We start from the raw sequence: 27,375 nt of genomic DNA, 5'->3' as shown, positions 1-27,375 counted from the left end.
ATATAAATATTTTTATTTGTTCAGCAGATTCTGGTGAATCTTTGGAATGGATAAATAGAGGAAGTTTATCCAATCTGAATCCTATGTTTCAGCTTTGAGTAACTGGGTGGATTGAAGTGTTACTTACTGAGATAGAAAGCATAGAAGGGGAGTGGGTATTTGGGGGTTCAGATGAACTTTTGATTTTGAGATGCCAAAATGGAATGTCCGAGTAGTATTTCCATCAGGTAAACACAAGCCTGGAACATAAGAATGAGATCCGGGCTAGGTGTAAAGACTTGGGAGTTATTGACTCATAAAGGATATTAGAAGTTGTAGTTAATGATAAGCTCAGAATGTAGAGAAGAAAAGACCTAATAGAGAATTCTGAGTCATGTACCTTTTAAGGGACTAGCTTACAAAGAGGATCCTGGAAATTACCTTAAGTGAACAGCTTGTGAGAGAGTAATGTCAGTGCTGCATAATGGGCAAATTAAAAAATACCATTAAATACCACACTGTTTATGAGTTGGCTGCTGCTAACTAATTATATTAGCAGCCTGAAAGTATTTGATGACCTTAAAAGTATAGTGGCCAAGTGGAGGCAATAGTTAGAGTCTAATGAATAAAAGGGATGATGAAGAAGATGTTCTTTTGAGCCCCTTCTCTGAGAAATATACTGGGTAACAAGAAGTAAAAGAGGATTATAATTTTTCATTAAAAACAAGACAGATTTTCCAAATTTGAGTGATAAGTAGAGTCTCTTGTAGGAAAGCTTATTAGGAGCCTTTCTTAATTTTCTGATTCTACACTCGGGTCCACATGCTGTGACCAGGGTGTTAAAACACAGGAGTCAAAGGTTTCTTAGGCATTCCAGTGCTTGAAATCCTGTTTGTCCTAACTGTTGCTGGCCCAATATACATCTTTAGAGAGTGCTTCTGATGAGTAAATGAAGTAGTTCCAATGTATGTAATTTTAGCATTGGAATGTGAAAAATCTGTTCTCCCAAATTGGTCAATCCAGTCATATTAAATATTGTGTATTTCAGACTTAAACCATTGGATATTGAGTTTATGAAGCGTTTGCATGAAAAAGTGAATATCATTCCACTTATTGCCAAAGCAGACACACTCACACCAGAGGAATGCCAGCAGTTTAAGAAACAGGTAAGTAAAATGAGTTTGGGAATTCTTAGGATTCTGATACTCTTCATGTAATTTGCAGTTTTCCATATTTTCATTATAATATGTACAGTGTGTTCCTCCTGCTACTTTACTGTGTGTGTGTGGTGGTTTACACTATATTAAAAATAGCTGTTGAAAATAGTCTCCTGCTTTAGTTTTCTCCTAGGAGCCCGTAAGTATTATCATAGTGCGCTTCTGTGTGTATGCTCAGTTGTTTAGTTGTGTCCAATTGTTTGTGATCCCATGGACTGTAGCCTGCCAGGCTCCTCGGTCCGTGGTGGTCCATGGAATTTTCCAGGCAAGAATACTGGAGTGGGTTGCCATTCCCTACTTCAGGGGATCTTCTGACCCAGGGATCAAATCTCTGTCTCTTGTGCCTCCTCTGTTGTCAGGAGGATTCTCTGCCACTGAGCCACGTGAGAAACCATAATGCCCTTATCCTTTGTCAATTTAAATAAGACTACTTTAGATGTTTCTGTATAGCTTCCACCACCACCTGTCCCCACAGGCAGTCTCCCACATTGCAGGTGGATTCTTTACCAGCTGAGCCACAAAGGAAGGCCCATTTTAGATGTTTCTGTATAGCTTGTGCCACTGCCCTTCCCCACACCGTTTATAGAATTACTTTCCTAGACTGAATTACTGGGGAGAGGATTACTTTTTTAAAGGGTATAATTATTTTATTACCCCCCCCCCCATTTTGTCATGGTGCTTTCTCAATAAAACAGTCAAAATTCTTTTTATGACAGGTATGTTTGTTCCAGTGCCTTGCCAGCATTGTCATTTTTTTTTTTTTTTAACTTTTTTGGACTAAGGTGGTACCTAATAATTTCTTTAACTTTCAATTTTCCAGAAAAGCAACATTTTAAATCAGGGGTTTAGTTTTCCCTCAGTGTTGTCTTTTTGGTTTACTATATATTGTATTTTATAAAATGTAGGATCAGTTTCTGGAACTACTTTGCTATTCTAGTAGCCTATTTTTAAATTTTAGGCTAGTGTTATGTCTTTTAAGAGCTTCCTTGGTGACTCAGACAGTAAAGAATCTGCCTGCAGTGCAGGAGACCTGGGTTCGATCCCTGGGTCAGGAAGATCCCCTAGAGAAGGGAGTGACTACCCACTCCAGTATTCTTGAGAATTCCGTGGACAGAGGAGCCTGGCAGGCTATAGTCCATGAACACATGGACTATAGAGTTGGACACAACTGAGCATCTAGCACTGTATGTCTTTTGAATTGAGGCTAAGTTGTATAATATTTTAAAAGAGATTTTAGAGTTTATTATCTCTTACTGTCCTTCTAGTCTTTTGTAACAGAGTACTTTGGTTCGTCATCTTCTTCAGTATGAATTTTAGAATAACTTGAAAACTATTAGAAAAATGAAAACCTGTGGAAATTTGCTTTGAAATTGTGTTAAATCCATATAAATTTTTAGAATGTTTTACTACATCATTTTTACTGTATCTGATATTTCTACCAGGAAATTTTTTATTTTACATTTATTAGCTCCATTTTTATTTTGTAATTTGCTGTTTCTAAGTTCAGATACTAATCATATAGTATAGTAATACTTCTGTTTTATCTTAATTTGGAATTGTACTAAAAATGAAGAAATAAAAAAAGGTGAATAAGCAGTGATCTCTACTTCCAAATTGGTCACTTGCAGTGGTTGTCAATTTACTTTTTATTTATTTATTCTTTTGTTTAACCAGAGGTGTTTTTCAGAGTCATGTAGAGAACTTTTTCAAAATGATTTATTGGACCATAGCTCTACTAGTTGGTTTTGTAGGTTAAGATACAACTTTGTATTTGTTATTGTGAAGATGCTCTCTCAGGCTTTTTTAATATACAACCTCTGACTAAAAGTCATTGCTCTTAGAGCTAGCTGCTAGTCTTTCTTTTTTCTTCTAGTCATGTATCAGGTTGGCCAAAAAGTATGTTCAGAAAGTGTACAAAAAAACCTGAATGAACTTTTTGGCCAACATTAGGTTGACACATAATCTGACACCTCATTATTTATTCTTAGGTTTTTTTTTCTAAATAGATACATAACCCAGTTGTAAAAGATATGTGGTCTTGTTTATTTCCATGGCAACTCTGTCTGCTTTGGTAGCCTTGTAGCACATTTTGTTTCAGGTCCCTTTACTGCTGCTGGGGACCCTGGCAGTGAGTGTAGCATTAAACTACCAGTACAGGCAGGGAGCTAGTTTTAGGTTTATTAGCCATCAGTTTGTTTGTTATAAGTTTGAATAGGATAGGTATTCAACATTATTTGGGTGTCTGTATTCTTATTTGAATTTAGAGTGATTTTGGACTCAATAAATTAATCTGAGGTCATTTCTGATGTTACTAGTAAGTTATCTTTCTTTTTTTCTGTATTCTCATTGATTATTATTATGAATTCATTAGCTTCTTAATTTCCAGGGCATGTTTTCTCCCTGTGTGCTTGCCTGATCTTTCATCTGTTGCTCCTTGATGTGTGTGTATGCACATGTACATGCAAGGATATTTTCTGATAAGTGCACATTTTTTTTCCTAGAGCCAGTGCTATACTTAATTTTATTTACCTTTGCTCAATTCACTAAAAACTTTAGGTGAGTTTAAGCTCTGTTGATTCAGCTGAATAAAATAGTTGGTAAGAATTTGTCTAAAGTTATCTCAGTCATTATAAATAAATGACCCAAAACCACTAGAGAAGAAATCAACTAGTGAAGCCGTTTCTGGAATCTTACATCATTTTTAGAACTCTTTGGGTGTTGTAACCTTATAAGTTTAACATTTCTGAAGCAATTGGATTTAGAGAATGGTACTTATGTATAAACTTTATAGGAAAAAAAAACACCAGCATACTATTTTGGTTTTAAATTACATTTTGCATTGTTGAAAAACAGTAAAGGAACTGGAGCTAAAGACTCAGGAATTTAAGAAGAGTATAATAAAAATAAAGCTAATATCTAAAATTATATGTGGTGCTCTTTTACTAACTTTCTCTTTCATCTTAGATAATGAAAGAAATCCAAGAACATAAAATTAAAATATATGAATTCCCAGAGACAGATGATGAAGAAGAAAATAAGCTTGTTAAAAAGATAAAGGTAGGTTCATTCCCACACATACACTGACATGTTGTAGGGCCTTAGAAACACTATAATAGGTGCTGCAAAGGCCAGAAGTAGTGGTGGTTATCGGGGCTCCTGAGGGCCCAGTGGTTAAGACTGTGCACCTCCACCGCAGCGGGCCCGAGCTCAGTCCTTTTTCAGGGAGCTAAGAATCCCACATGCCATGTGGCATATGCATATATAAATGTTTTTAAACAATTGACTTAACAAAATAAGTGAGATTATTGACTATTTAGTTCACCTTTATGATTAACTTTGTTGTTTGACTGTTATGTATAATAAAGCATTATATGGAATATAGAGATAAGTAACAGTTCTTGTTTTCAGATGGTTTTCAATTAACTGATTTCATATTTTATAATTTCCCCCCTTAGAAACAAACAGGTAATGGGAATGAAAGGGGAAGCATAATGAGAAGACAAAGGATTTGCTCTTAAGCACTATTGTGCTTATTCTTTAAGAGCCAAAAATAGGTTTTATTTTGTTCTTTTATAAAAATCAATCAAAAATCCATTCCAACATAATTTTCTATATTTTTAACTTATAGTGGTTTCCTGAGTACCCTGGATCTAAAAATGATACATTGATTAATAACGTTCTCTGCTTCTAGAGCTATTAAGGTTGATTTATGATCAAGTAGGCAAACTAGCCACAAGTCTCATTTTTTCCTTCTAGCTGCCAATATATTTTTTACCCTTTAAAATTTTTCCAGTATGAAACACTTCTTTTTGGAATGATGCTTTAACAATCTGATCAGTATATGCCTTAATATTCTTAAATTTTAGTGAAAGTATAATTTCGTTTATTGTTTACATTGGTAACAATGTCATACAATGGTAATTTACTAAATAGTAATTGAATGACCTATAAAAGTGAATGCAAAAACTGTTGGGGTAATAATATTTTTTGCTTACCTGCTGAGTAATGTAACTTCTTTATTCTTGAATTTGTGAGGACTACAGAGATGTATTTGAACAAGAATACTTTGTTTTATAGGACCGTTTACCTCTTGCTGTGGTAGGTAGTAATACTATCATTGAAGTTAATGGCAAAAGGGTCAGAGGAAGGCAGTATCCTTGGGGTGTTGCAGAAGGTAAGGTTTTCTTCAGTGCATGGCTTTCTATAAGATCTCACAAATGTTATAAAAACTTTGTATTTAGTAAGTAGTGTAATATGCATACTGCATTGATATAGTCTAGATTTTCAGAGATCTGCATTCAGTTTTGTTGAGCCTCATCTCCTTATTAAATACATTCACGTTTCTCAGACCTTATGTCCTGCTGTGTCAGGCAAGTATATGTTAAATCTTAATGTTGTAGTACTTTAGAAGCCATTTGTCAGTATTCATCCTCCCACCTCTGCCCCACCATTAAGGCTATTCCTGTTTTCTTGTTTGAAAACACACTTACAGTGCAGGGGTTCTTTATCTGGGGCCCAAAAATTGCTTCCAAGGGATCTAATAAACCTTCTGAACCTGAAAACAGTTTTGGAGAAAAGGCCTGTCATTTTTATCTGAGTCTCAATTGGGTCTGGGACCCTAAAGAATGAGAACAGCTGTCAGAAGCCCAATTAAAACATTAGTGTTTTGCTTTCTTCGGGGGCAGAAGTCAGCTTCTTGGCATCACATCTTTAGAGCAAGAAAGTTTGTTATTAAGAGATCCTCTATACTAATTTTTTTAAGAAGTTTTAAACAGCAGTATAATCTTAGTTATAGAGTCAATTCTTGGAAACCTTCTTGGCATTAGATATGTTTCCCAAAATTTGTGTTCATTATACTGGTTTATACTAATATTTAATCTTCAGTGTTATAGTAACTTGGAATGAAGATTGAGTTATGATTACAATTTGTTGATATTACTTTGAAAACATACATAATTTTTAGGATATTTTCCAAGTTAATGTTCTTACAAGTGACTTTCCCAACTAGAGATACTGTGCTCACTCTCAGCTCTTTTCATCACCACGTAACCTTCAGTTTCTGAGCTGAGACTTTAACCACTAGTGTAGACCTTAGAAATCTGCACAGAGGAAATTGCTTTGTATATTTAGTTTTAGGTTATCCCCCTCCAAGAGTGTTCTTTTAGTGATACATTAAAAAAAAAAAAAGAACGTTGAAGTTCTTGGCTTAAGTTTTCATTTTGGTTAACTTGAGGTTTTTCTAAAGTGATTCCTCACCCACCCTTGACCCCCAACATTAAGTACTATTTTACAGTGTTAAAGTCTTAATGAAACACTGACCTAAGATATCTAATACTTTGTATATTCTCTCATTGTTAACTCCCAGTTTCCTTTGAAAAGAATGGGTTTAGTGGAAGTAATACATATGGTCTGATTTTTTTTTTTTGTAGTTGAAAACGGTGAACATTGTGATTTTACAATTCTAAGAAATATGTTGATAAGGTAAGTGTAAGCAGTGATGAAAATAACACAAATTTTTCTTTCCCTAAATAAAATTAGTCTCAGATTTAGTTTTTTGTTTTCTATAAATTTATCTAATTTAAATTGGTATCTTCATTCTAGCACTGGAGCAAGCACTGCCTAGAGACAAATTTGGATTACTTTGCCAAGGTTTTAAACTCTAGAGGAAAAATACAAAACAGGCTGTGTGACTAGAGATATATAGGAAAGTGGGTCTTTCAATCATTGTACTTTGTGTTGTGGTTTAATACTGAAAGAAATATGGAAGTAGACAGGAATAGGCTTTTGCTCCTTTTTAATGTGAAAAGCTCGTGGAAACTGGAAGAGAAGACTTAAGTTTTAGGTCAGAAGCTGGACTTCAAATATTTAAAAGATACAGAGCTTAGTAGCTGGTGAGTGGAGCATTTTTTTTTCTCCTAATGTTTTTAGGAAAAACATTAGTCCTAAATTGTACCTTGTACATCTGATGAAAGAGAAGGAAAGCATGTGAAAACAGGACAGTGAGTTAATTCTGATTAGAGGAACCAGGACCTGAATTAGAAAATTAACAGCAGAGAGGAAATTCTGAAGAAAAAGTTGAAAAGATCCAGAGATAAGGAACAAAAAGAGGATCAAAATGAACCTCATTGTTTTCATGTTGAGATAAATTCCTTCCTTATGCTATTTCATACCCTTTTGCTCTTTTTTTCCTCTTTCATCATGCTTGCTTCTCCAGACCCTCAATACATACTGTTCTTTTCAGCCTCCAGTTTTAGATGTCCGTCTTAGGTTGATGTCTCTTCATTTTTATACTACTCTCCATTTTTCCCAGTATACAAGAATTTCTTTAGCTATGTGGAAGTAACAGGAATATTGATGATAATTGGAAATCATGGAACAACAAGATCATTCTTAAAAGTGAGGGGGAAAATTTGAGTCAAACTGCTACCTCAAGAAATATACAAGAGAGGGGAGTGAATTTTGAAATTGAGATTGCTGTGTAATTGATTTTTCTCAAAAGAACTCATGACTAGATACTCTGATAGAAAGTAGATGATGGTGTTAATTCAGCTACAGCAGTTGCCAGGCCTCACACAGTGGGAGAAGAGCAAATGCACATGAAAGGATGTTCATCTTCCTTGGTTTTGAGAAAACAACGCTTCAGGTTCTATTACAATCTCTTTGCTTTCTCTTCCATTTTGAAAATGTGACTTCAGAAGAACTAATAATCTGATGATTTTATATATGTAAAGAATGTTTCATAAATATTAATTGCCAGTGCATGCCCTCTGATTTTATTATTATTCTCAATTTTAAATCTATGCTACTTACCTAGTGCTTGAAGCAATGATAATATTTAACTTTGTCTTATGTGTTTTTTATATATGCAATCAATAATTCCCTATGTACATAAAATACTATAGAAAGGGAAGCTAGTTAGTAGCCAGACTTTGAACATTTGAAGGTATGCAGCCTTCTCCCTGATGAGTGGGACTGCGTAATATACAGGCATTACAAGCAAATGGACCATTCTTACAGGGAAGCAACAAGACAATCATACATGTGTGGAAATATTAAAAATTCTAAAATTACATGATATTACATAATTTATATATATAATATATACAAGTAGATATGCTGTGTATGTTTACATGTATTAAAGAAACTCAGAGTAAGTATTAAGTGGTATATTTTCATGGAGCGGAACCAGGTAGAGAAGGACTTATGAAAATAGTTGGCCTTAAGATGGATTAAGATAAATAGAGTCATCAGATGTTTATATGTGGGATTGGGAGTGATCCTACTTAACTTTTTTGTCAAGTAGAGTGAAGATATTGTCTTCAACTTCTTGAGGTAGATGGTTATGCAATTCTGCTTAATAAAAATTTCGTTTATTTGTTAAATTTGTTTTAGCACACTTGTTTTTTCTTTCCTAAGGTGTAAATGTTCACTTACACTTCTGCTAGATGCTTTGCCTCTTAACATAATTTTTCATTTATAGTCTTTGAAACATGTGAAACATCCTTGATAAATACACTTTGAAAATAAGTTTAGGAATATTTTACTTTATTGCTTTTCCTTCTAAGTTCAGAGGAGAGGTAAGGTATATGTTAGCTCATGTCTTTATGATAAAGGCAACTAGTAGATATTTAATAAATACTTGAAGGAAATATCAATACCAATATTCCATATGTCTGTGAGTTCCAAACAAGTGAAATCCTGCAGGTTAAAGTCAGTGTGGTTAAAGTAGTGGTTGCTTCTAAGAAAGACGCAAGTTCAAAGCTGTGTCATTTTGCTAATTTAGAGAACTGACTGTTGCAGGCAAAGCAAGGCAGACAATGGAAAAGAGGAAAACTTGATAAAAATAATTTCAGGATGTGGCAATAGACAGTGCCAAAATCAAATAGAGAAGGAAAACAAAAGGAGAGAAGAGAATGGTATAGTATCAGCAATTAGAAATGGAAAAGATAAATTCAAGAAACTGTGGAGAAAACTATATTACTAATTATTTTAAGTGTGGAAGAATGAGTTGATTTTTAAAAGAGTAAAGTAAAACATCTTTAATCAAGTGGAAATAGAGACTTTTATAACCTGAAAAATACCAGAACCAAGTAATCATAAAAAAGGTTATTTTAGTAAAAGGGAAAAATCTTTCATCTAAAGTGTTCAGTGACATTAATGAAAATAGTTTAAGGCTAGTTAATAAGTCCACCTTATTTTATATATCTTGTATTTCAGCTACTAAGTACTTTAACTCAGGTCCTTTAATGATTTTTTAATGATGCATTGATGAGGTAATATATGATATTTAAAATTACAAAAAGATTGTTTTATACTGGCATGGTTATTTGTTTTTATTATTCTCTACGTAGAGAAATTGAAAACAGTAATATGTCCTAGAAAATCAGCAATGTTTATCATATCTCAGCTCCAAATCAGTTTTTTCCAGGGCCCATTATGTGCTCTGTGTGAAGAGTGCAAAAGGTGATGGCACGTTTTTTGTAAAAGGGGATATTTACAGTATAGTTGAAGAGGTTATATGCTGTCACCTATCACATATACTGGTACCATTAAAGACTGGCAGCCAGGGAGAAGGTGGTCTTGGGTTAGAGGGGCTTGACTTCAAGTCTGCCAGGAGAGCTCCCAAAGCAGAATGGAAGAACTCTGAAGTTTGAGAGTTTGAAGTTTGGGTATGCTTGGAGTAAGAAACTGTCTGACTTGACAGAAGTAGAGAGGGATAGAGCTTTAGATAACTCCAGTGGCCATGGAAAGTGTATATTCATCAAGGGGCATATATTCATCAAAGGGCAGAGTTATAAAGGACAATGAGGCTTGTGGAAAACCCAGTCTTAGAAATAGGAGGAGTAAACTATCAGAGAACTGCAAAAAAATGTCCCATAGAGAATGAATCATAGTAATTGGCCATCACAAAAGGGAAAAGTAATAGTAAATGTTTCTTGGCTATCAGAATAAAAACAGACTAACACCTTTATGTTTGTCTCTCATAAGGGAGTTTTGGTAAAGTGGTGGAGATGAAAGATAGGGGATTAGAAGTGCAGGAATGAATGATGGCAAAAAGGAAGATAAAATGATACAGAGTACTGCCACACCATGTACATCCAAGAACATTGCATTGGTAAACGATACAGTAAAGCAGCTCACAGGAGTCTTTTAGCATCTTGAAACACTAGGGAATGGTAAAATTGTTTCATGTATGGGTATCTCCTATATATTGATTTTATGTATCATAGATAATGTCTGCTATGAGCAGACATTGATTTAACCAAAATACCACATTTACAGGACAATTGGAATAAACAGGAATTTATTCAAAATTAAAATTTCACAGTTTGAAGCCAACTTGATGTGTAATCTGTGTATTCCTATATATTAACCTGAATAAAAACTCAAATATTAGTAATATTAAGGAAATATTAGGGAAAGCAACTTCTTTTAGGTTTGTGAACTTCAGTAGGAACTAATCTACCTTTCCTTCTCTAGTAAAATAAAATATATACTATAAAGGTAAATACTCTTCTCTAGCAGTGTCATTCTTTAGTAACTGCTTTGAGAGAATTTATGGCTTCTAAACTTTAATTTGGAACTTATATTTCCATTAATGTCAAGTTAGCTCATTGTATCTTGCTCTCCCTTACATGTAAGTGAAGTGTCTTACAAGTGTCTTCCTTGAAAAGTTTCAAGTCTGAATTTTTGGTTTGCTAAAAGTTTGAATTTACATCAAAGCTTTTTTAATAGAAGCAAATTCTTTATGTGTCTTTTATTTATGACAGAACACATATGCAGGACTTGAAAGATGTCACTAATAATGTACACTATGAGAACTACCGGAGCAGAAAACTGGCAGCTGTGACTTATAATGGAGTTGATAATAACAAGAATAAAGGGCAACTTACTAAGTAAGTATACATCGATTCTTCCAGGAATGGTATTATTTATTTAGTAAAAAATCATATTATTTCATTGCCATCAAATTCCTCTTGGCTACTCAATAGAAAATTGGAATAGTGTTCTTTATGGGCTTCCCTAGTGGCTCAGATGGTAAAGAATCTGCCTGCATTGCAGGAGTCCCAGGTTTGATCCCTGTGTTGGGAACGTCTCCTGGAGAAGGGAATGGTTACCCACTCCAGTATTCTTGCCTGGAGAATTCCACAGAGGAGCCTGGTGGGCTACAGTCCATGGGTCACAAAGAGTTGGATACAACCGAGTGACTAACACTTTTACTTTTTCATACATTGTTTTTTTAAGACATAATGCTATTGCACATGTAATAAAGTATAGTATAAACATAACTTACATGCCCAGGGAAGCCAAAAACTTGTGTGATTCCCTCTATTTCTATATTTGTTTTGCTTTATTGAGATGGTTAAGTTGTGGTTACCTTTTTCCCATATGTTAATTTTATCTTTGTTTTCTATAGCCTTTTCCATCTTTATCAATAACTGAATTCATAGAAATAACTGAAAATACAGGTTTTCAAAGGGTAATCCTCGTAACTCTTTTGGTACATGACAAAGTTTTCATTGATCTAAAGATATATAAAGACAGTTTTCTGAAATCCCCCCCCTTTTTAAATTACATCTTTTATTCATGTGTCCTTTCATGAAAATATGGTATTATTTTATTTATGTTTAGTTTTAACACTCTCACTTGGCAAAATAAGATGTTGGTAACTATTGTTTCCCAAAATGTTTGAAAATTTTGTTGCTCTTAGAAATCCTTAATTTAACTGAAATTCTTTTGGAAAATGACAATTGCTACATGTTTGTATACCTAGTGATCTACCAAACCACCAAACTAAGAAGCACAAGTAGTGAATGTACTTGCTTAAAGAGTTCTTCAGGAAAGACCACATATAATTTAAATGAACTTTGGTTGTCTTTTCGTTATACTCAAAATGTAATACATTTGAGCATTTATACATTTATATGACCAAAATGTAGGTCGTATAACACAACCACAGTAGGGTCTTAGGTCAGCCTTAAATGTGGTCTTTGCTGTGATTCTGTTATTGGTCACATGAAAAGGGTAAGTCGTTTTTCAGGATCCCCTTGAAAAGATCCCTAAAAGAAGCTAAGTTGCATCTTTGAGGATTTAATATGATGCTCAGGTTATGTTGACCTGTGTTTTAAAAAAACTTTTACCGGGTCTTTTTTTGGGTTGAGTTACGTTGAATTTCTCTGACAAGCTTAAGTTTATAAGCTTTAGCTTGTTTATGTGTGGCAGCAAGCGTTTTCATTAAAAAATGGGTAGACAATGAAATAATTAAAATGGTTTTTCTAGCTATCTAATAAAGTTTCATTTGAAAAAATGTGATGACAAAAAGTTATCCTTTTTCCTGTTTTCTACATTATAAACACATTTTTGTATTACGGTTTTCTAACTAGCACTTTAATAAAGATGACTAGAATGGAGATGCTAATTAATTTAACAGATTTATAAAATCATTTTGACTGGTAAGAGTCTTCAAAAAGTTAATTTCTTATATGTGTGACCATTTTCTTATAATACTGGAATATCACTCTTGGTTAGGAAGCAAGTATTTTTACAAGGCTGAAAGACAGAAAGTACAAGTGTGAAATATTTAGCATCTCTTTGAAAGTATGCATATGTAAATAGGTTTAGAAATTTGAACAGACTGTCAGGAGATAGTTGCATAGCATATTTACTTTCATAATGATTTGGTATAGGGATTATTAACAGAATTTGGAAAAGAAATTAACTATCTTCAACAAATTTGGCCATAACTTTTGTTTTAGGAACGTGAAAGTGAAAGTCGCTCAGTTGTGTCCGACTGTTTGTGACCCCACAGACTATACAGTCCATGGAATTCTCCAGGCCACGATACTGGAGTGGGTAGCCTTTCCCTTCTCCAGGGGATCAGCCCAACCCAGGGATTGAACCCAGGTCTCCTGCATTGCAGGTCGATTCTTTACCAGCTGAGCCCCTTTAATCTGTGGATTTGCTTTTAATTGCTACTTTTATTTTGGTTTATTCTAAGTGTGTTTTGTTGTTGTTTAGGCACTAAGTTACGTCCCACTTCTGTGACCACATGGACTGTAGCCCTCCAGGCTCTTCTGTCCATGAGATTTCCCAGGCAAGAATACTGGAGAGGGTTACCTTTTTCTTTTCCATTTATGTGTGCTAAGTCTCTGCTTTTTATTCTTTTAGATATGGCACACTTGAAGACATTTCATTTGTTTTTCCAAAGACATAAGCAGTTTTAGTATGTAAAGATTTTTAATATTTAAAAACAAATTTTAAAACATCAAAGCTCTACAATCTTCTGTTTTCCTCCAAGAGTTATTTAAATGATAATTTAGGTGACAGTGTTCCACTCTTAGTAAGGTGGTAGGTAGCCTTTTCATGTGCAAAGTATACTACAGATTCTTTACATTTATATGGATTGGTTTATTCCTCCCAAGGATGAAATTAAAGAGTATTTTATAGATAGGTTATTATTAGTGGGAATATATATTTAATTTTAAAATCACAATTCCATCTGAATTTTAATTATTTTTTAAATTCTAGTGTTATAATTTATTTAATGTTCACAATATATTTTCGAGTTGCATCAGTGTTGTTGGATAATCTTAAATTGCTTAACATATTCAGTTATTTAAGATGGCCAATTCAAAAATCATTTTTAAGAATATTTTTTTCCTAGAGTCTATAAAAATCTTTTGGGGAAGGGCAGAAGTGAGCTTTATAGAAATCAAACAAAAGCTTTGAACCCTTACTAGAAAAAATGCTTGTGTGAACACACAACACAAGCACACACGTTTGTTGTGTGATTTCAGGACTTCATTGACACTCTGCCCAAGAGATTTGAGGCCCCTATATTAAAAATACCTGCCATAAATATATCAGCTTTTAGTGAAATAATGATATTTACACTTTAAAATTTATTCCAGTTTACCTAGCTTTTTGAATGTTGATTCTCCTAAGTTAATGTTTGGTTTATTTTCATTTTCAGAACTCCTGATTAATTGTTTAATTATTAAAACATACTGCAGGTTTGTTCTTTTGATGAAGAAATATCCTTTAGTTAAGTAACATTTTGTTCTAATTTACACTAATTGCAAAAACAAATCCTCTTGGTCACAATGGTACATCACATTTTTGTCTTTTCTTTTTGCTAAGAAAAATCAGTAGGCAGTGTTCTTCTGTCCTGTTGTTAATTTAATATATTCCATCTCGGTCTCTTGTTCTCCTCCTTGATAGGGAAGAATAGTGCTATGATGGTCAGAAATATTCAGCCTCATAAGGAGAGAAGTCACCATAATCAGAGTGTGTCAAATCAAGATCAGAGTGACTAGCCTTGAAGTTATAGATGGAATACAGAGCCTGATTTTGTTTTTAAGCCATAATTTAACTTTTTTAACCACTTTATTCATTTAGGTTTGCAATTAAATGGTCAAAGCTTGTTTTTGTGGAAGCATAATATACGTGTTTTATCAACAAAGTAAGACAAGGGCCTGCCTCTTTTAATCTGTCCCAGTGTACGTGAATAGGTTTTTAGAGATCCTGAAGGCCACAGAGCCCACTTTTCTTTCTTCTCTGGGACTGTAGTAGGTTACTGATACTTTGCCATTCTCTTTTCTGTATAAGTATACTAACCTTCACATAAAGCATATTTGTATTTTTCAACAGAAAATTTTGGAAAACACTGTGCAGAGATTTGAGTCTGTGAACTTGAATAGAGTGGACTACTTTTTAATTTCTGTTTTCTGGCATTTCAGAAATGTCAGGATATTCATTTGCTTCTGATACTCTCTTTTTCTGCCTCCCTCCCTCCTCCTCCTCCATTAGTTCAATACCATTTTTCATATTAAAATTTTGTTTAGAAATTAATTTTCTTCTAGTTTTTCTTTTTGAGAATGTATTTAGGGAATGTGTCTTTTCCATTTTCCTTCTATAGTCTGTTTTATGTGTTTTCTTTAGATTTGATATGCATTAGGTTTAGGGAGGCTTCAAGTTATGAAACTTCATGGAAGGACATTCTAGATTGTAAATATTTATAAATTTTAAAAGTTTCTGAAGAATTTTTTCATATGTTCATACATAAAACTTCAAATCTGTGTTCTGTGTTATTTAAGGTGGTGTCAGAATAATTAAAAGCTTATTTTGAAGCTTGTTTTCAAAAAACAGAAAGCAGAGAATTTAGTAATGGCATACAGCAGCTCATTTGTTTTCATCACTGTTTCAGAGTTTTGTATTACACTTTTCATTTTTAGACATTTAAAGATTGTCTTTGATGTTCATAATAGGAGCCCTCTTGCACAAATGGAAGAAGAAAGAAGGGAACATGTAGCTAAAATGAAGAAGATGGAGATGGAGATGGAACAGGTGTTTGAGATGAAGGTCAAAGAAAAAGTTCAAAAACTGAAGGACTCTGAAGCTGAGGTAATTAACCATATATTTTCACCTTTGACAAAATACTCCTTTTCAAAATAATGTAAATAAAATTCATAGATAATGTAACCATTCTATAGATTTTTTTCACATGTAATATGCAAATTTAATGTGTGTGTGTGTGTTCAGTCGAACTCTTTGCAACCCCATGGATTGTAGCCTGCCAGGCTCCTCTTTCTGTGGGGTTTCCCAGACGAGAATGTTGGACTGGGTTGCTATTTCCTCCCCCAAGGGAGCTTCCTAACCCAGGGATTGAACCCGCATCTCCTTGACTCCTGCATTGGCAGGCAGAGTCTACCTCTGAGCCACCTGGGAAGTCAATATGCTAATATAATTTAAAAGAGAAATGAAAGCAAGCATTATGTGTACAATAATATATATTTTAATAATGTGTTTAGATATAAGTATACTTGGTAGGAAGACATAGTAGAATATCGAAAGTAAATTTTATTAGCTATAGTTAACAAATTATGAGAAATGAAATTTTAAGCCTTTCCATATAGTCGGTATAAGAAAGTAACAGAGTTTTGGGTAGATACAAGAGTAAAAAGTAGCCGTAGGATAGTAATAATCGACCAGACTTACTTGCATATGAATGGAGAAAGAAAGAACCCTAATTAAACTATGGGCATGCTGTGATAAATTACAGACAAAGAGGAAGAAATGAAGGAATGTGATTTTTGTAAATGAGTTGGGCCTTATGTAACCCTAGTGTCAGTGTAATTCCATTGTTGCAAAAATCAAGTAGGGTCGTGACAAAGCATTCCAGCAAGCTGTTCTACCACCTTAGAATCCCTCTACATATTTAGTTTCTATTAATCAAAAAGATCATGAAGACATATCCATCTGTAAGTGATAAGAAATAAAAGATGGAGAAAATATACACTTAACACAAAAATCTATGGAGAAGGAAATGGCAACCCACTCCAGTATTCTTGCCTGGAGAATCCCAGGGACAGAGGAGCCTGGTGGGCTGCCATCTATGGGGTCACACAGAGTCGGACACTACTAAAGTGACTTAGCAGCAGTAGCAGCATAGAATAAGTATTTGGCTTGATGTCCAAGAGCAGTAGAAGAAACTATAGGTAAACACAAATCAGCAATTTCAGTATGATGTTTTCTCAGCATAGATTTATTATCATTGTGCTGAAAATTACTTTTAAATATGTAGGATGACATTAATATGAAATACTTTAAATATTTAAATATTAATATGAAATACTTTAAAAAAAATGTTTAATTGGAAGATAATTGCTTTACAGTATTGTGTTTCTGCCATACATCAACATGAATCAGTCATACAATATGAAATACTTAAAAAATTACTTTTAATAAAATTCAGTGAATAAATGTGGATCCACTAATATAATAATATTTGTATTTAAACATTAAGAAGAGACTCAGATTTAGTTTGTTACATCTTACAGTTGGTCTCTTTGCTTTTGTAATTAATTACTACATAAAATACATAAGCTTTCTTTGACTAAATATATGTTTAGTCATACTTTACGACAAAAGTACTCTAATCCATTGAGTAGACAGAATGCAGAGTATTCAGTAGTTTTGAGGAAGTGTTTTTATTCCACATTAGATTTCTCTTAAATTACTGAGCTTTTCATGTAATCTCTTATCACAAAAAAAGTTACTTCCACTACTGTTACATTTATAATATGTGTTTAATTCAGTGGGGATATAGAATAGCTCCTCCAGGTTTAAGATTGCCAATTCTGCAGAACTAGTATCTTGGGTACCTGTTATTAAGATGACATTTAGGAGATTTTTTTTTTTATTAATTAGGTTTTTATTAAATCTATCCATTTGAGTCTCTGCCCCTTCACCAGTTAATAAGTAATCTGGAAAATCCCTATCAGAAAGTAAATAAAAACAGGAGTAATCAAGTGTGCATTATTTCCACACTTAGGTTTCGATGAAAATCTAAAAGGAGTTGAATTTACGTTTAGAACAGACATATTTTAGGGTCTCCTCCTAAGAGTAAATGTCATAAGCAATTATGATACTGTAGATTTAGAACCTTTGAGAGTTTTTATGATTACTGTGAATGGTGAAAACAGAGTTTTGTAACACTTAACTACTCTTTGAAGAATAGTCTTTATTAGCATTGAAAGAAACTGTAAAGCAAGGTGAGCCAAGTTTCCCCTAATTCTGTGAGCCATATAAGTATATAAATATGAAGTCTATTTAACCTTGTATAATATTGTTTTCTCAAGTGCTAGATATATTTATTTGAGGCATAGCTGCTAATATCTTGTAGCACAGTGTATTAGGCACAGTACTAAGCATCTTTCATAGATTATGTTTAGTCCACACCACAGCCCTACAAGGTGGGATATTATTGTCCCATTTCCATTTTTGACATGAGAGGAAAGATAAATTGACTTCGTCAGTGCTGCATGACTTAGTCATTATTTTAATGCACTTAACTGTGCTCTTAATCCTAGACAAGTCTACAGTCATGTATCCACAATTTCGAATCTTTAAAAGCTCTGAAAACTGCAAAGTCAGAAACAGAACTAACAGTTTTACCCCCACTTGATGTGAATATTTATATACTTTGCTGCAAAAATCAAGAATGTGTTTGATTATAGATGCTACCTTAGACAGCCCAGGTGTTGGTTTGTAAATATAGTAAGTAGACCTTTCTAAGTGGAATTGGCTTTCAGAAATCTGAAAAATTCTGAACTATGTAATACATCTAACCCTAAGAATTTCTAGAAAGTACAGGATTGTGACCTGCACTTTTAACCTACATGCAGTTAACACAAAAGAAAATGTATATGTGATAGAAAGGTACAGATAAAGAATGATGAACACTTGTAAACCTACAGCCCCGTTTAAAAAAGAAGGCATCAGTTCATTTGAGGCAGCTGTGTTTCTCTCCCCTAGTGTATCCCTCTCTCTCTTCCTCAAAAGTAACTATGCTGGATTGTGTGTATATAATTCCCTTCCATTTTCTCTTTTTAATAACTAAAGGCATTTCCCTGTGTTCCTATTTTCTGATATTTTCTTAGTAATGTGTTTGCTATCATCAGGAAGATGTTACTTCAAATTTGATTCATATTTGCTTAAATATATCTTAGATGGTTTCGTTTTGTAGGAACTGCATGAAATATTTGGAATAGAAATGAATATGAAGTCACTTTTTGTGGGTTTATGAAGTAACGAAGAAAACAGATTGTATGCAAAATTATAATCCAAATTCAAGATGTTAACTCATTGATGTAATACAGTCTTTAACGAACATAATTCCTGGACATCTGAAAGTTTTTATTTAATAAATAGTTGTTAAGTTATTTGATGTAGTTAGTTAGATTTATTTGTTTATTTTTTGCTTGAATTTTTTCCACAGAAATGGATTGACTAGTGCCTAAATGGACTATGTCATGAACCATTAGATAAACTCTTTGTTTCTGCAGTTACTTTGCATGCGTGTTTTTTATCTTTCAGCCAGCATTCTTTTCAGCATTAATTCTCAATAGAGAAAGAATTATCTGTTTCAGAATCATGGGGGCTTGTTGAAAGGGTGGATTTCTAGACTTAAAAACCCAGAAATTCTAATCCAATATGTCTGGTTAGGTCCAGGATTCTCTATTTTTAACAAGCGTTTAGGTGGTTCATACGAAGACTGACATTTGAGAACTACTGCTTTATAAGAATCCAGGGACCTTATCGCCTCATCTTGTAACTCTTATATTCTTACCTATTTGCTTTCTTTTCACTTGTCTCGCTTTCTTAAACTTGGAATTATGAGACAGGTTCAGATCTTGGTTCCGCCGCTTTTGGCTAATGACTTTGGACAAGTGACATAGACGCTGCAGCTGTGACTGTTTGCTGCTCTAGGAGTAGGAACAGTGGTGTCTCCTCTGCCCAGCTTCCTACATGTTTGTGAGTAAGGAATAATGAGATGATAAAGATATGAGTATGCCCATTATAAAGTGCTACACAACTGTAGCTTATTGTACTTTTTTTTAACCCCTTGTTTCCCAAGATTATTCTCTTTGGTCACTGGCATTTTGGGTGGTAAGTCCTATAGAAAGAAGACTTTTAGACAGTGCTTTCCATGTGGTACTCTGAATTTATAGCATAAGAACTGAATGCTCAGCTTTTAACATTAGACTGCTCGGATGAAATGTATTTCTGATTTCTCAGACAGTTTTCTTTTATGTATTGTGTTCTGAACTAGCTCCAACGGCGCCATGAGCAAATGAAAAAGAATTTGGAAGCACAGCACAAAGAATTAGAGGAAAAACGTCGTCAATTTGAAGATGAGAAAGCAAACTGGGAAGCCCAACAACGTATTTTAGAACAACAGAACTCTTCAAGGTATCTAATGTCAGATTTCCAAGAAATATGTGTATTAGCTTTAAATAATTATTTTCCTATTTATTTTAAAAACATTAATATTTTAAGACATTGTCCATTATCATACATCCCAAGCACAAATTATTTTCACAGATGAATATTTTATATAGATTGATACACTCTATTATAACAGTATTTTTTCCACTGTAAACATTTTCGTGACTTAATAATCTTCATAATTTAGTACCTTCACAACATTCTCTTCAGGTGACTCACCATAATTAGTTGTTTACCTCTTCCTGTCAAATATTGGACATAATGGTTATGTGTAGTTTTTGGCAAACAGAGAGCATTGCTGCAATGTTCTCTTTACATTTAGAGGTATATTTTTATTGTGTTGGATTATTTCATTAAGATAAAGTTTTAGATACCTAGTTTCTAATGCAGCTAGTTACTCACTCTTAATTTACTCAAAAATCGGGTAGTCTTTGTACTTTTCCTCATTAGTCCCATTTAAAACTGAAAAGTTGCATCCGTGTAAGGATTCTGCAGTTTACCCTCACTGCTAAACGTTTTCAGGTTTACACATTTGTTCTGTAACACTATGCGTCTATTAATACTTTTCCCTTGAGAAAGATGAAAATTTATCTGTGAAAAAAGAGCATTTCAGAATGCAGATGGCTGTCGGAGAAAAGGATACCTTACTTGATGTCAGTTGACCTTTTTTGATTTGTACTATTTCCTTTAGGAAAAATTTTTTTGTGTAAAAAATGGGTTTTTGTCATATTTCTTACTGTTTGTCTTGGAATTTTGTCAAATATTTGTCCGAGAAAATATTATAGATTAGCATTGTCCTTATTGTTAACTTCTAAATCTTCTAATTTTAAAATAAAAATGTAACACAATTGAAAATCCAACACAGTTGTAGTTGGTTTAGCTATTGGTATCATATGTTATCTATGTTTATAAAGTAGTTACTCATTTTGATTGTTTTCGTTCACTCATTTAGAACCTTGGAAAAGAACAAGAAGAAAGGGAAGATCTTTTAAACCCTCTATTGACCACCAGTTACGTATTAGTTGCCAATATGCCAGCTTGGACATCAGTGTTTGTTGGATCCGTTTGACCAATTTGCACCGGTTTTATCCTTAATGATGGATTTAACAGCATGACAAAAATTATTATTATTATTTTTTTGTTCTTGATGGAGATTAAGATGCCTTGAATTGTCTAGGGTTGTTGTGTACTTAGAAACTAACAGCTCTAAGTACCTTTCCTACATTTTCTTTTTTTTTATTAAACAGATGTCTTCAATTTAATGCAAGAAAACATTTTACTGTTGTACAATCATGTTCTGGTGGTTTGATTGTTTACAGGATATTCCAAAATAAAAGGACTCTGAAAGGTTTCATTGAGGATAAATTGCCATAATATGATGCAAACTATGCTTCTTTATGATAATTATAATACAGAGGTTCCATTCAATGCAGCGTATACAATAATGTAATTTAGTCTAACACAGTTGACCCTATTTTTTGACACTTCCATTGTTTAAAAATACACATGGAAAAAAAACCTATATGCTTACAATGCACCTAGAGCTTTTTTATAACAACCTTTTTTTTTTTGTTTGTTTTGAATTCTTTAAATATATATTATTCTCATTTAGTACCCTCTTTAGCCAGAATCTCATTACTGCTTCATTTTTGTAATAACATTTAATTTAGGTATTTTCCATATATTGGCCCTGCTAAAAAATAGAATATAGCATCTTTCATATGATAGGAACCAACAAGGAAACTTTCCTTTAATTCCCTTTTTACACTTTATGGTAAGTATAGCAGGGGGGAAAATGCATTTATAGATCATTTCTAGGCAAAATTGTGAAGCTAACAACCAACCTATTTCTACCTATGTGCAGTCTCTTTAATTTTACTAGAAATGGGAATCATGGCCTCTTGAAAAGAAAAAAAAAGTCACCATTCTGCATTTAGCTGTATTCATATATTGCATTTCTGTATTTTTTTGTTTGTATTGTAAAAAATTCACATAATAAACAATGTTGTGATGTAATTGAGTGTGGGGTCTTAAATATTCTGCAGTTGATAGAAAAGACTAGAATGTGTTTGGAAAGAAACTTTCCAATTTGAATTTGCCTTCATGATTGTAACTCTTTTGTTTGTTTCATTTAGAATGTGTTTGTGCTGATTTTCTAATTTATGGAATATAGTATCTATCTACTTGTTACTGTCTCCTATTAACACATTTCTCTGAGAACAAATTTCAACTCACCAGGTGAAGTCTCAAGTCCTTGGACTGAAATTTTTTAACTGGAAAAGAGAGTGGTATAATTTCTTTTCACTAAAGTCAAATGATAAGAGATTTTAACAAAATGCTTTGTGATATTTTAATGATTAATGCAACATAGTTTGTAACTTTAAAAAGTTTCACTGTATCTTTTGATGATCCTGTCAGAAGGAAGTAACTGATTATGATGATTACCCAATATTTTTGTTGACATTAGAAAGTGAAGGGTTTAAATAAAACAGGATGCTTAAAAGATCCTTGTTGCTTTTCAGAGATACATAGATATAAAGTATAGAGCATATTAGGAAGATCATTCACTTTACAGAATCTTGACTTCACATGTAGGTTCATTCTGTGATACTGTTTTTAAAGCAGATCTTATGAGGCATTAAAAACATGATTTAAGATTACTGCAGTAACAATTTATCCTTCCTTGTTGGCCATCACTAGTTAAAGATTGTCTTCGAAAATATAGTGCTTTCTGCTGTGTGGTTTTTTTTTTTTTTTAAATTGGCTGTTACTCCAAGACCAGAATCAGATATTCAGAAATAACTGTACATAAATATGCAGAGATATTTTTTGTTTGGTTTGGTTCTTATAATAGAGATTTGGTTAACACCCCTAACGAGAAAAGTTTGGTTTTAGGAAAAATAACTTACTGAATTTGGAGACTGCAAAATCAGAAAGTTTATATTGACCACCTGTCTAACTGGTAAGTACTGTTGCTTCTAGAAACAAGGTTCCATTTAAAAATTCTGTATGCATTGTGGTAACTTTGTAAAGTCACCTTTATTCTATTACCCTAGTGGAAACTTTCAGAAGTTGTAAACAGCAAACTTGTAAACAGCAAAGTGGACAGTACCTGGTCTCCATTGTGAGAGCCATTATAATAAACTGGAGTAACTCTTTAACCACTATGCTGTTTAAATGAGACCAGAGAAGCCCTAATCCAGGTGCACATCTCATGGCAGAATCATGCTGCCACCTAGTGGGAGTGAGAGCTTATTGTTTTTATCAGGTTCACATTGGACCTGTGGCTTATTTCTGTGGAGCTCAGGTTCTAATTTTGAAAGCTAAGGAGATACAGACTTGTGCTTCTCCGACTCATTAGCTTAGTGTCACACCACCACCCACATATTCTGACTCTTTGCACCTTTCATACCTTTTATCCTCTTGGAAAAAGACCTAGGAATGTGGAGGTCAGGGTATAGTAGGTGAGCAAAAAGGTGGAAAGAATGTAAGATTGCAACAATAGCAAAGTGTTGACTTAGCAAGTCATTTAGATCACTGTCTCCAAACCTGATACTGTTTCTTTGTGAAAATATTTTTGAGCATGTATGTGTGATTATACCTATATAGTAAATTATATACAGGTAGCACTGTGTTAGGGCTTCCCAGGTGGCGCTGGTGGTGAAGAACCCACCTGCCAGTGGGGGAGACCCAAGCGACGTGAACTTGATCCCTGGGTAGGGAAGATCCCCTGGAGGAAGAAATAGCGATCCACTCCAGTAATCTCACCTGGGAAATCCCATAGACAGAGAAGCCTGGCAGCCTGTGGTCCATGAGGCAACAAAGGGTTAGACACAACTGAAGCAAGCACCATGTTAATACGAACATTATGAAACAATTTTTAAAACAAAAAAAAGTTTAGCACTCTTCCCAAGCCCCAGTAAATTATCTAATATACTCTACTTTGGAAGCCCTTGGTTTAATATGGTAGTCGGTAGTATGTAGATCATTAATATTACTGTTAAATCCCTAAGGAAGTCCTGCCATGGTATCCTACTTGATGTAAAAGGAAAAATTATTGTGTGTCCGATAAATTGAAATCTTTTCTAAAAAATAGCTTGCAAATAAAAACAAAAGTTTGTGTACTTCATTCAGGATATTTACCCTACCTCAGTCAGCTAAATAGTTTGCGTACATTATCTTCATTTAATCCTTATTAGATAGCAGTGTCATCCTTTCCATAGATGTGGAAACAGCTTTGGAGGTGGTTAGTGACTTACCCAGTAGAGAGGCGGTAGCTGGTGAAGTTGGAGTATGAATGGTCTTGGCAACAGCAGGACCTGTGTGCCTCAGCCTTACGCCATATGACCCCCTGATGTGTGTGCCAGAGAACACGGAGCACACTGACTAATCACCTCGGTTCAAGCCCCATCGGTGTAGATTAGGTATGTTACTTTCTGTTTCTGAGTATTTGTCTCTTCAGCCCTAAGATAAGGCTCATACCTCCCTTGCTAGTTCAGAGTGCAGGTTGCATTGTGACTGTGCATGTGAAGGTGCCTGGACCTTGAGAGAATTTCTTGAATTTTAAGAAATTCAATTTAACTGAAAAACAGTTCAACACCTTACTCCCTTCCCAGAACGTTGATGGATGTGGTGATGCCAGGGCCATAACAAACCAAGAATATTGTTTTTTCCTACTTTTAGGTAAGTTTGCATGCTGCCATGCTAAGCCTCTAGACATGCTTCTTTGTACACAGAGCCTTTTTGGAATTACTAAATGAGGTATGTTTCAACAATAGGGTACACCATAGAAATAAGCTGATTTTGGTTAAGAGCAGGTTTTCTACAGTGCTAGTAACAAGAGTTAAAAAATATGTCCTTCTTAGTAAGTAATGCTGAACTGGTTTATCAGTATCTCATCTCTGATGAAAATATTGCTGCTTTTCAAGCAGACTTGGTTCCCATGATTTGGGATTAACCCATAGAATGTTCAGAGTTTAGTGTAAGCCATTTTCAACAAAAAATAGGGACTGACAATTTCCTGTGTTCTTTAGAAGACTTTCAAAGCTTCACAGGAAGAATGAAGACTATTCTTGGCCTGAACAATGTGCCCCATGGGGTGTTGGGCCCAGCCAAACAGCATTGTATTAGCAAAGGAGGGTCAAGTGAAAGGAGACCTTGTTCTGTGCCAGGCTCTCAAAGGGTAGCCTGAAACCACACTGGCCACCCAGACCCAGTTTTAGATGCAGTGTTTGTGGACCTGGTGAAACCTCGTGCCATTCAGGCTTTTTGAAATCCTTTGGGATGGAGAGAGGGAGTAGTGGTTGACACCTCTGAGAATAGGGATCCGTGAGAACTTGGCAGAAGGGGAGAGGCTAATTGGGGGAAATGGTAAGACTCTGCCAACAAGTGTCTATTTTTTGTTCTCTTCCTCTTCAAAGTGAGTCCTTCTTAGCTTACAGGTGTGTTGCAAGGAATAATGTCTCACCCTGGATATTTACAAGGAAACAGCAGACCACAGAGGCCCCATGAGCTGGCTCTCATCCAAGTGTGGAGTACTGAACTAGGTCTAGCAGGGGCTTACAACTTTTTTCCCCTCATTTAGTTCCATTGTTTTTGAATTTCACTGTGGAGTCTTTCATATTTAAATGTATGCTCCAGGCCCAGGAAAGTTCTGTGTTTTGGGTAAGCTAGTTATTTAAGCAACTTGGCAAATGGTAGGTGAAGTGATGGGTGCCATGACACAGACCCTGGAATTACTGTGCATTTTCTTCCCTTGCTTTTTAGAAGTAAAGAGTATATATTTTGTCTGATTGGGCGTGGGGGAGCTGTTATTTTTTTTTTGGCTAGGAATAAATCTCGTGATTATACAAATCTATAGCTTAATGTGGTTTGCTTTTCAGACAAAAAAAAAGTTGTAATTAATGGATCACAGTTCTTTCACTCAGACACCAAAATAAAATTCTCCTTCAACCTTTAGGTTGCTGGGTACAGGTATAAGAAACTCAAATTTGCACTTTCTTTCCCAAACCCCTCTACTTCATTAGTTCTTAATTAGACCTCATCCCTTATAGTCATACTTGGAAAAGGAGTAGAGGCCACTGAGGCAAGCTCACTTCTGTGGTGTCTTCATTCAGATGGGATTGACCCAGGTATAATCCACGTCCAGAAGAGATGGACTTTCTCTCTAACTTGTGCTGTGAGGACTGATGAACTCACCCTACCAAGTGGGAGCATTTCGACATTCAAACTGGGAAGAATTCCTACTTACCAAGGGAGAAAAAACTCAGTTGGAAATTGAGGCAAGGGGACAAAAATCAGCAAAAGGTGAAGCAACAAATATTTGTCGAGTACCAACTATGTGCCAGATACAGACTTCACATAAATTTCAAAGATCAGTAGAATGCTATGACATGGCCATTTTAACCCCTCATTAAAAACAAGCATACTAGAATGGATTAAGAAGTGTGGTGTATGTTTATTCAATGGAATATTACTTAGCCATAAAAAAGAATGAAATAACGCCATTTGTAGCAACATGGATGGACCTGAAGACAATCATACTAAGTGAAGCAAGTCATACAGGGAAAGACAAATATATCAATTCTGTGTGGAATCTAAAAAAAAAATAATACAAATGAACATATTTACAAAACAGATTCATAGACATGGAAAGCAAACTTATGGCTACCAAGGGGGAAAGAAAGGAGAGAAATAGGAGTTTGTGACTAACAGATACACACTATATATAAAATAAGATAACAAGGACCTACTGTATAGCACAGGGAACTATATTGAATATCTTGTAATCTGTAAGGGAAAAGAGTCTGAGAAATATATATATAATTGAATCGCTTTTCTGTATACCTGAAACAAGCACACCATTGTGAATCTGTGCTTCAATAAAAGAAGGAAAAGCAAAAGACTAAAATTTCATTGTAAAATTTTATGTTGGTATTAATTATCCATTGCTGCATACAAAGCAAAAACTACCTGCTAACCTGAGTAACGATAACATTTATAGTTTATTACGGTTTAATAATAACATTTCTTAGTTTCTGCAGGTCAGAGATTAGTTGGGTGGTTCTGACTGGGGACTGTCATTTAGATGTCCGGAGGGCTGGCATTCAAGATGGCTTAGCTGGATCACTGGTAAGTGGATTTTCAGGAGGCCTCAGTCCTTTGCTACATGGACTTCTCCGTAGGGCTCCTTGAATGTCCTTGTGACATGGTGATGGGTTTTTTCCCCAGAACAAATGATCCAAGAGAGAGCAAGGTGTAAGCCACGATGCCTCTTATGATCTAGCTTTGAAGGTCACATACTGCCCTTTCTGCAATATGCCATTTATTGTTGATGCAGCTCAGCCCTGTTGAGTGTGGGAGGCAGCTGTACAAAATATTTTTTCAAATT

General features: G+C 34.5%; 1 protein-coding gene across 5 annotated transcripts in view; it reads left to right on the top strand.

Annotated features, from left to right (window-relative positions):
• SEPTIN7 (septin 7) overlaps window positions 1-22,001 on the top strand; it is a 92,407-nt gene extending 70,406 nt beyond the window's left edge. For all 5 annotated transcript variants that reach the window (XM_043463214.1, XM_043463213.1, XM_043463215.1 and 2 more), the window contains 8 exons: window positions 1,028-1,145; window positions 4,161-4,253; window positions 5,274-5,370; window positions 6,626-6,677; window positions 10,967-11,092; window positions 15,464-15,599; window positions 19,810-19,949; window positions 20,938-22,001. In XM_043463214.1, the coding sequence (XP_043319149.1) occupies window positions 1,028-1,145; window positions 4,161-4,253; window positions 5,274-5,370; window positions 6,626-6,677; window positions 10,967-11,092; window positions 15,464-15,599; window positions 19,810-19,949; window positions 20,938-20,977 (802 nt within the window). In that variant the 3' untranslated portion in view covers window positions 20,978-22,001. The remainder of the gene's footprint in view (window positions 1-1,027; window positions 1,146-4,160; window positions 4,254-5,273; window positions 5,371-6,625; window positions 6,678-10,966; window positions 11,093-15,463; window positions 15,600-19,809; window positions 19,950-20,937) is intronic.
• Window positions 22,002-27,375: the final 5,374 nt, after the last annotated feature.

Source organism: Cervus canadensis, chromosome 3, assembly GCF_019320065.1.
Source record: "Cervus canadensis isolate Bull #8, Minnesota chromosome 3, ASM1932006v1, whole genome shotgun sequence".
In the NCBI taxonomy this organism is placed as follows: domain Eukaryota; kingdom Metazoa; phylum Chordata; class Mammalia; order Artiodactyla; family Cervidae; genus Cervus; species Cervus canadensis.
The sequence above is the reverse complement of the archived record's forward strand: the minus strand, read 5'-3'. Positions and strand labels throughout refer to the sequence as shown.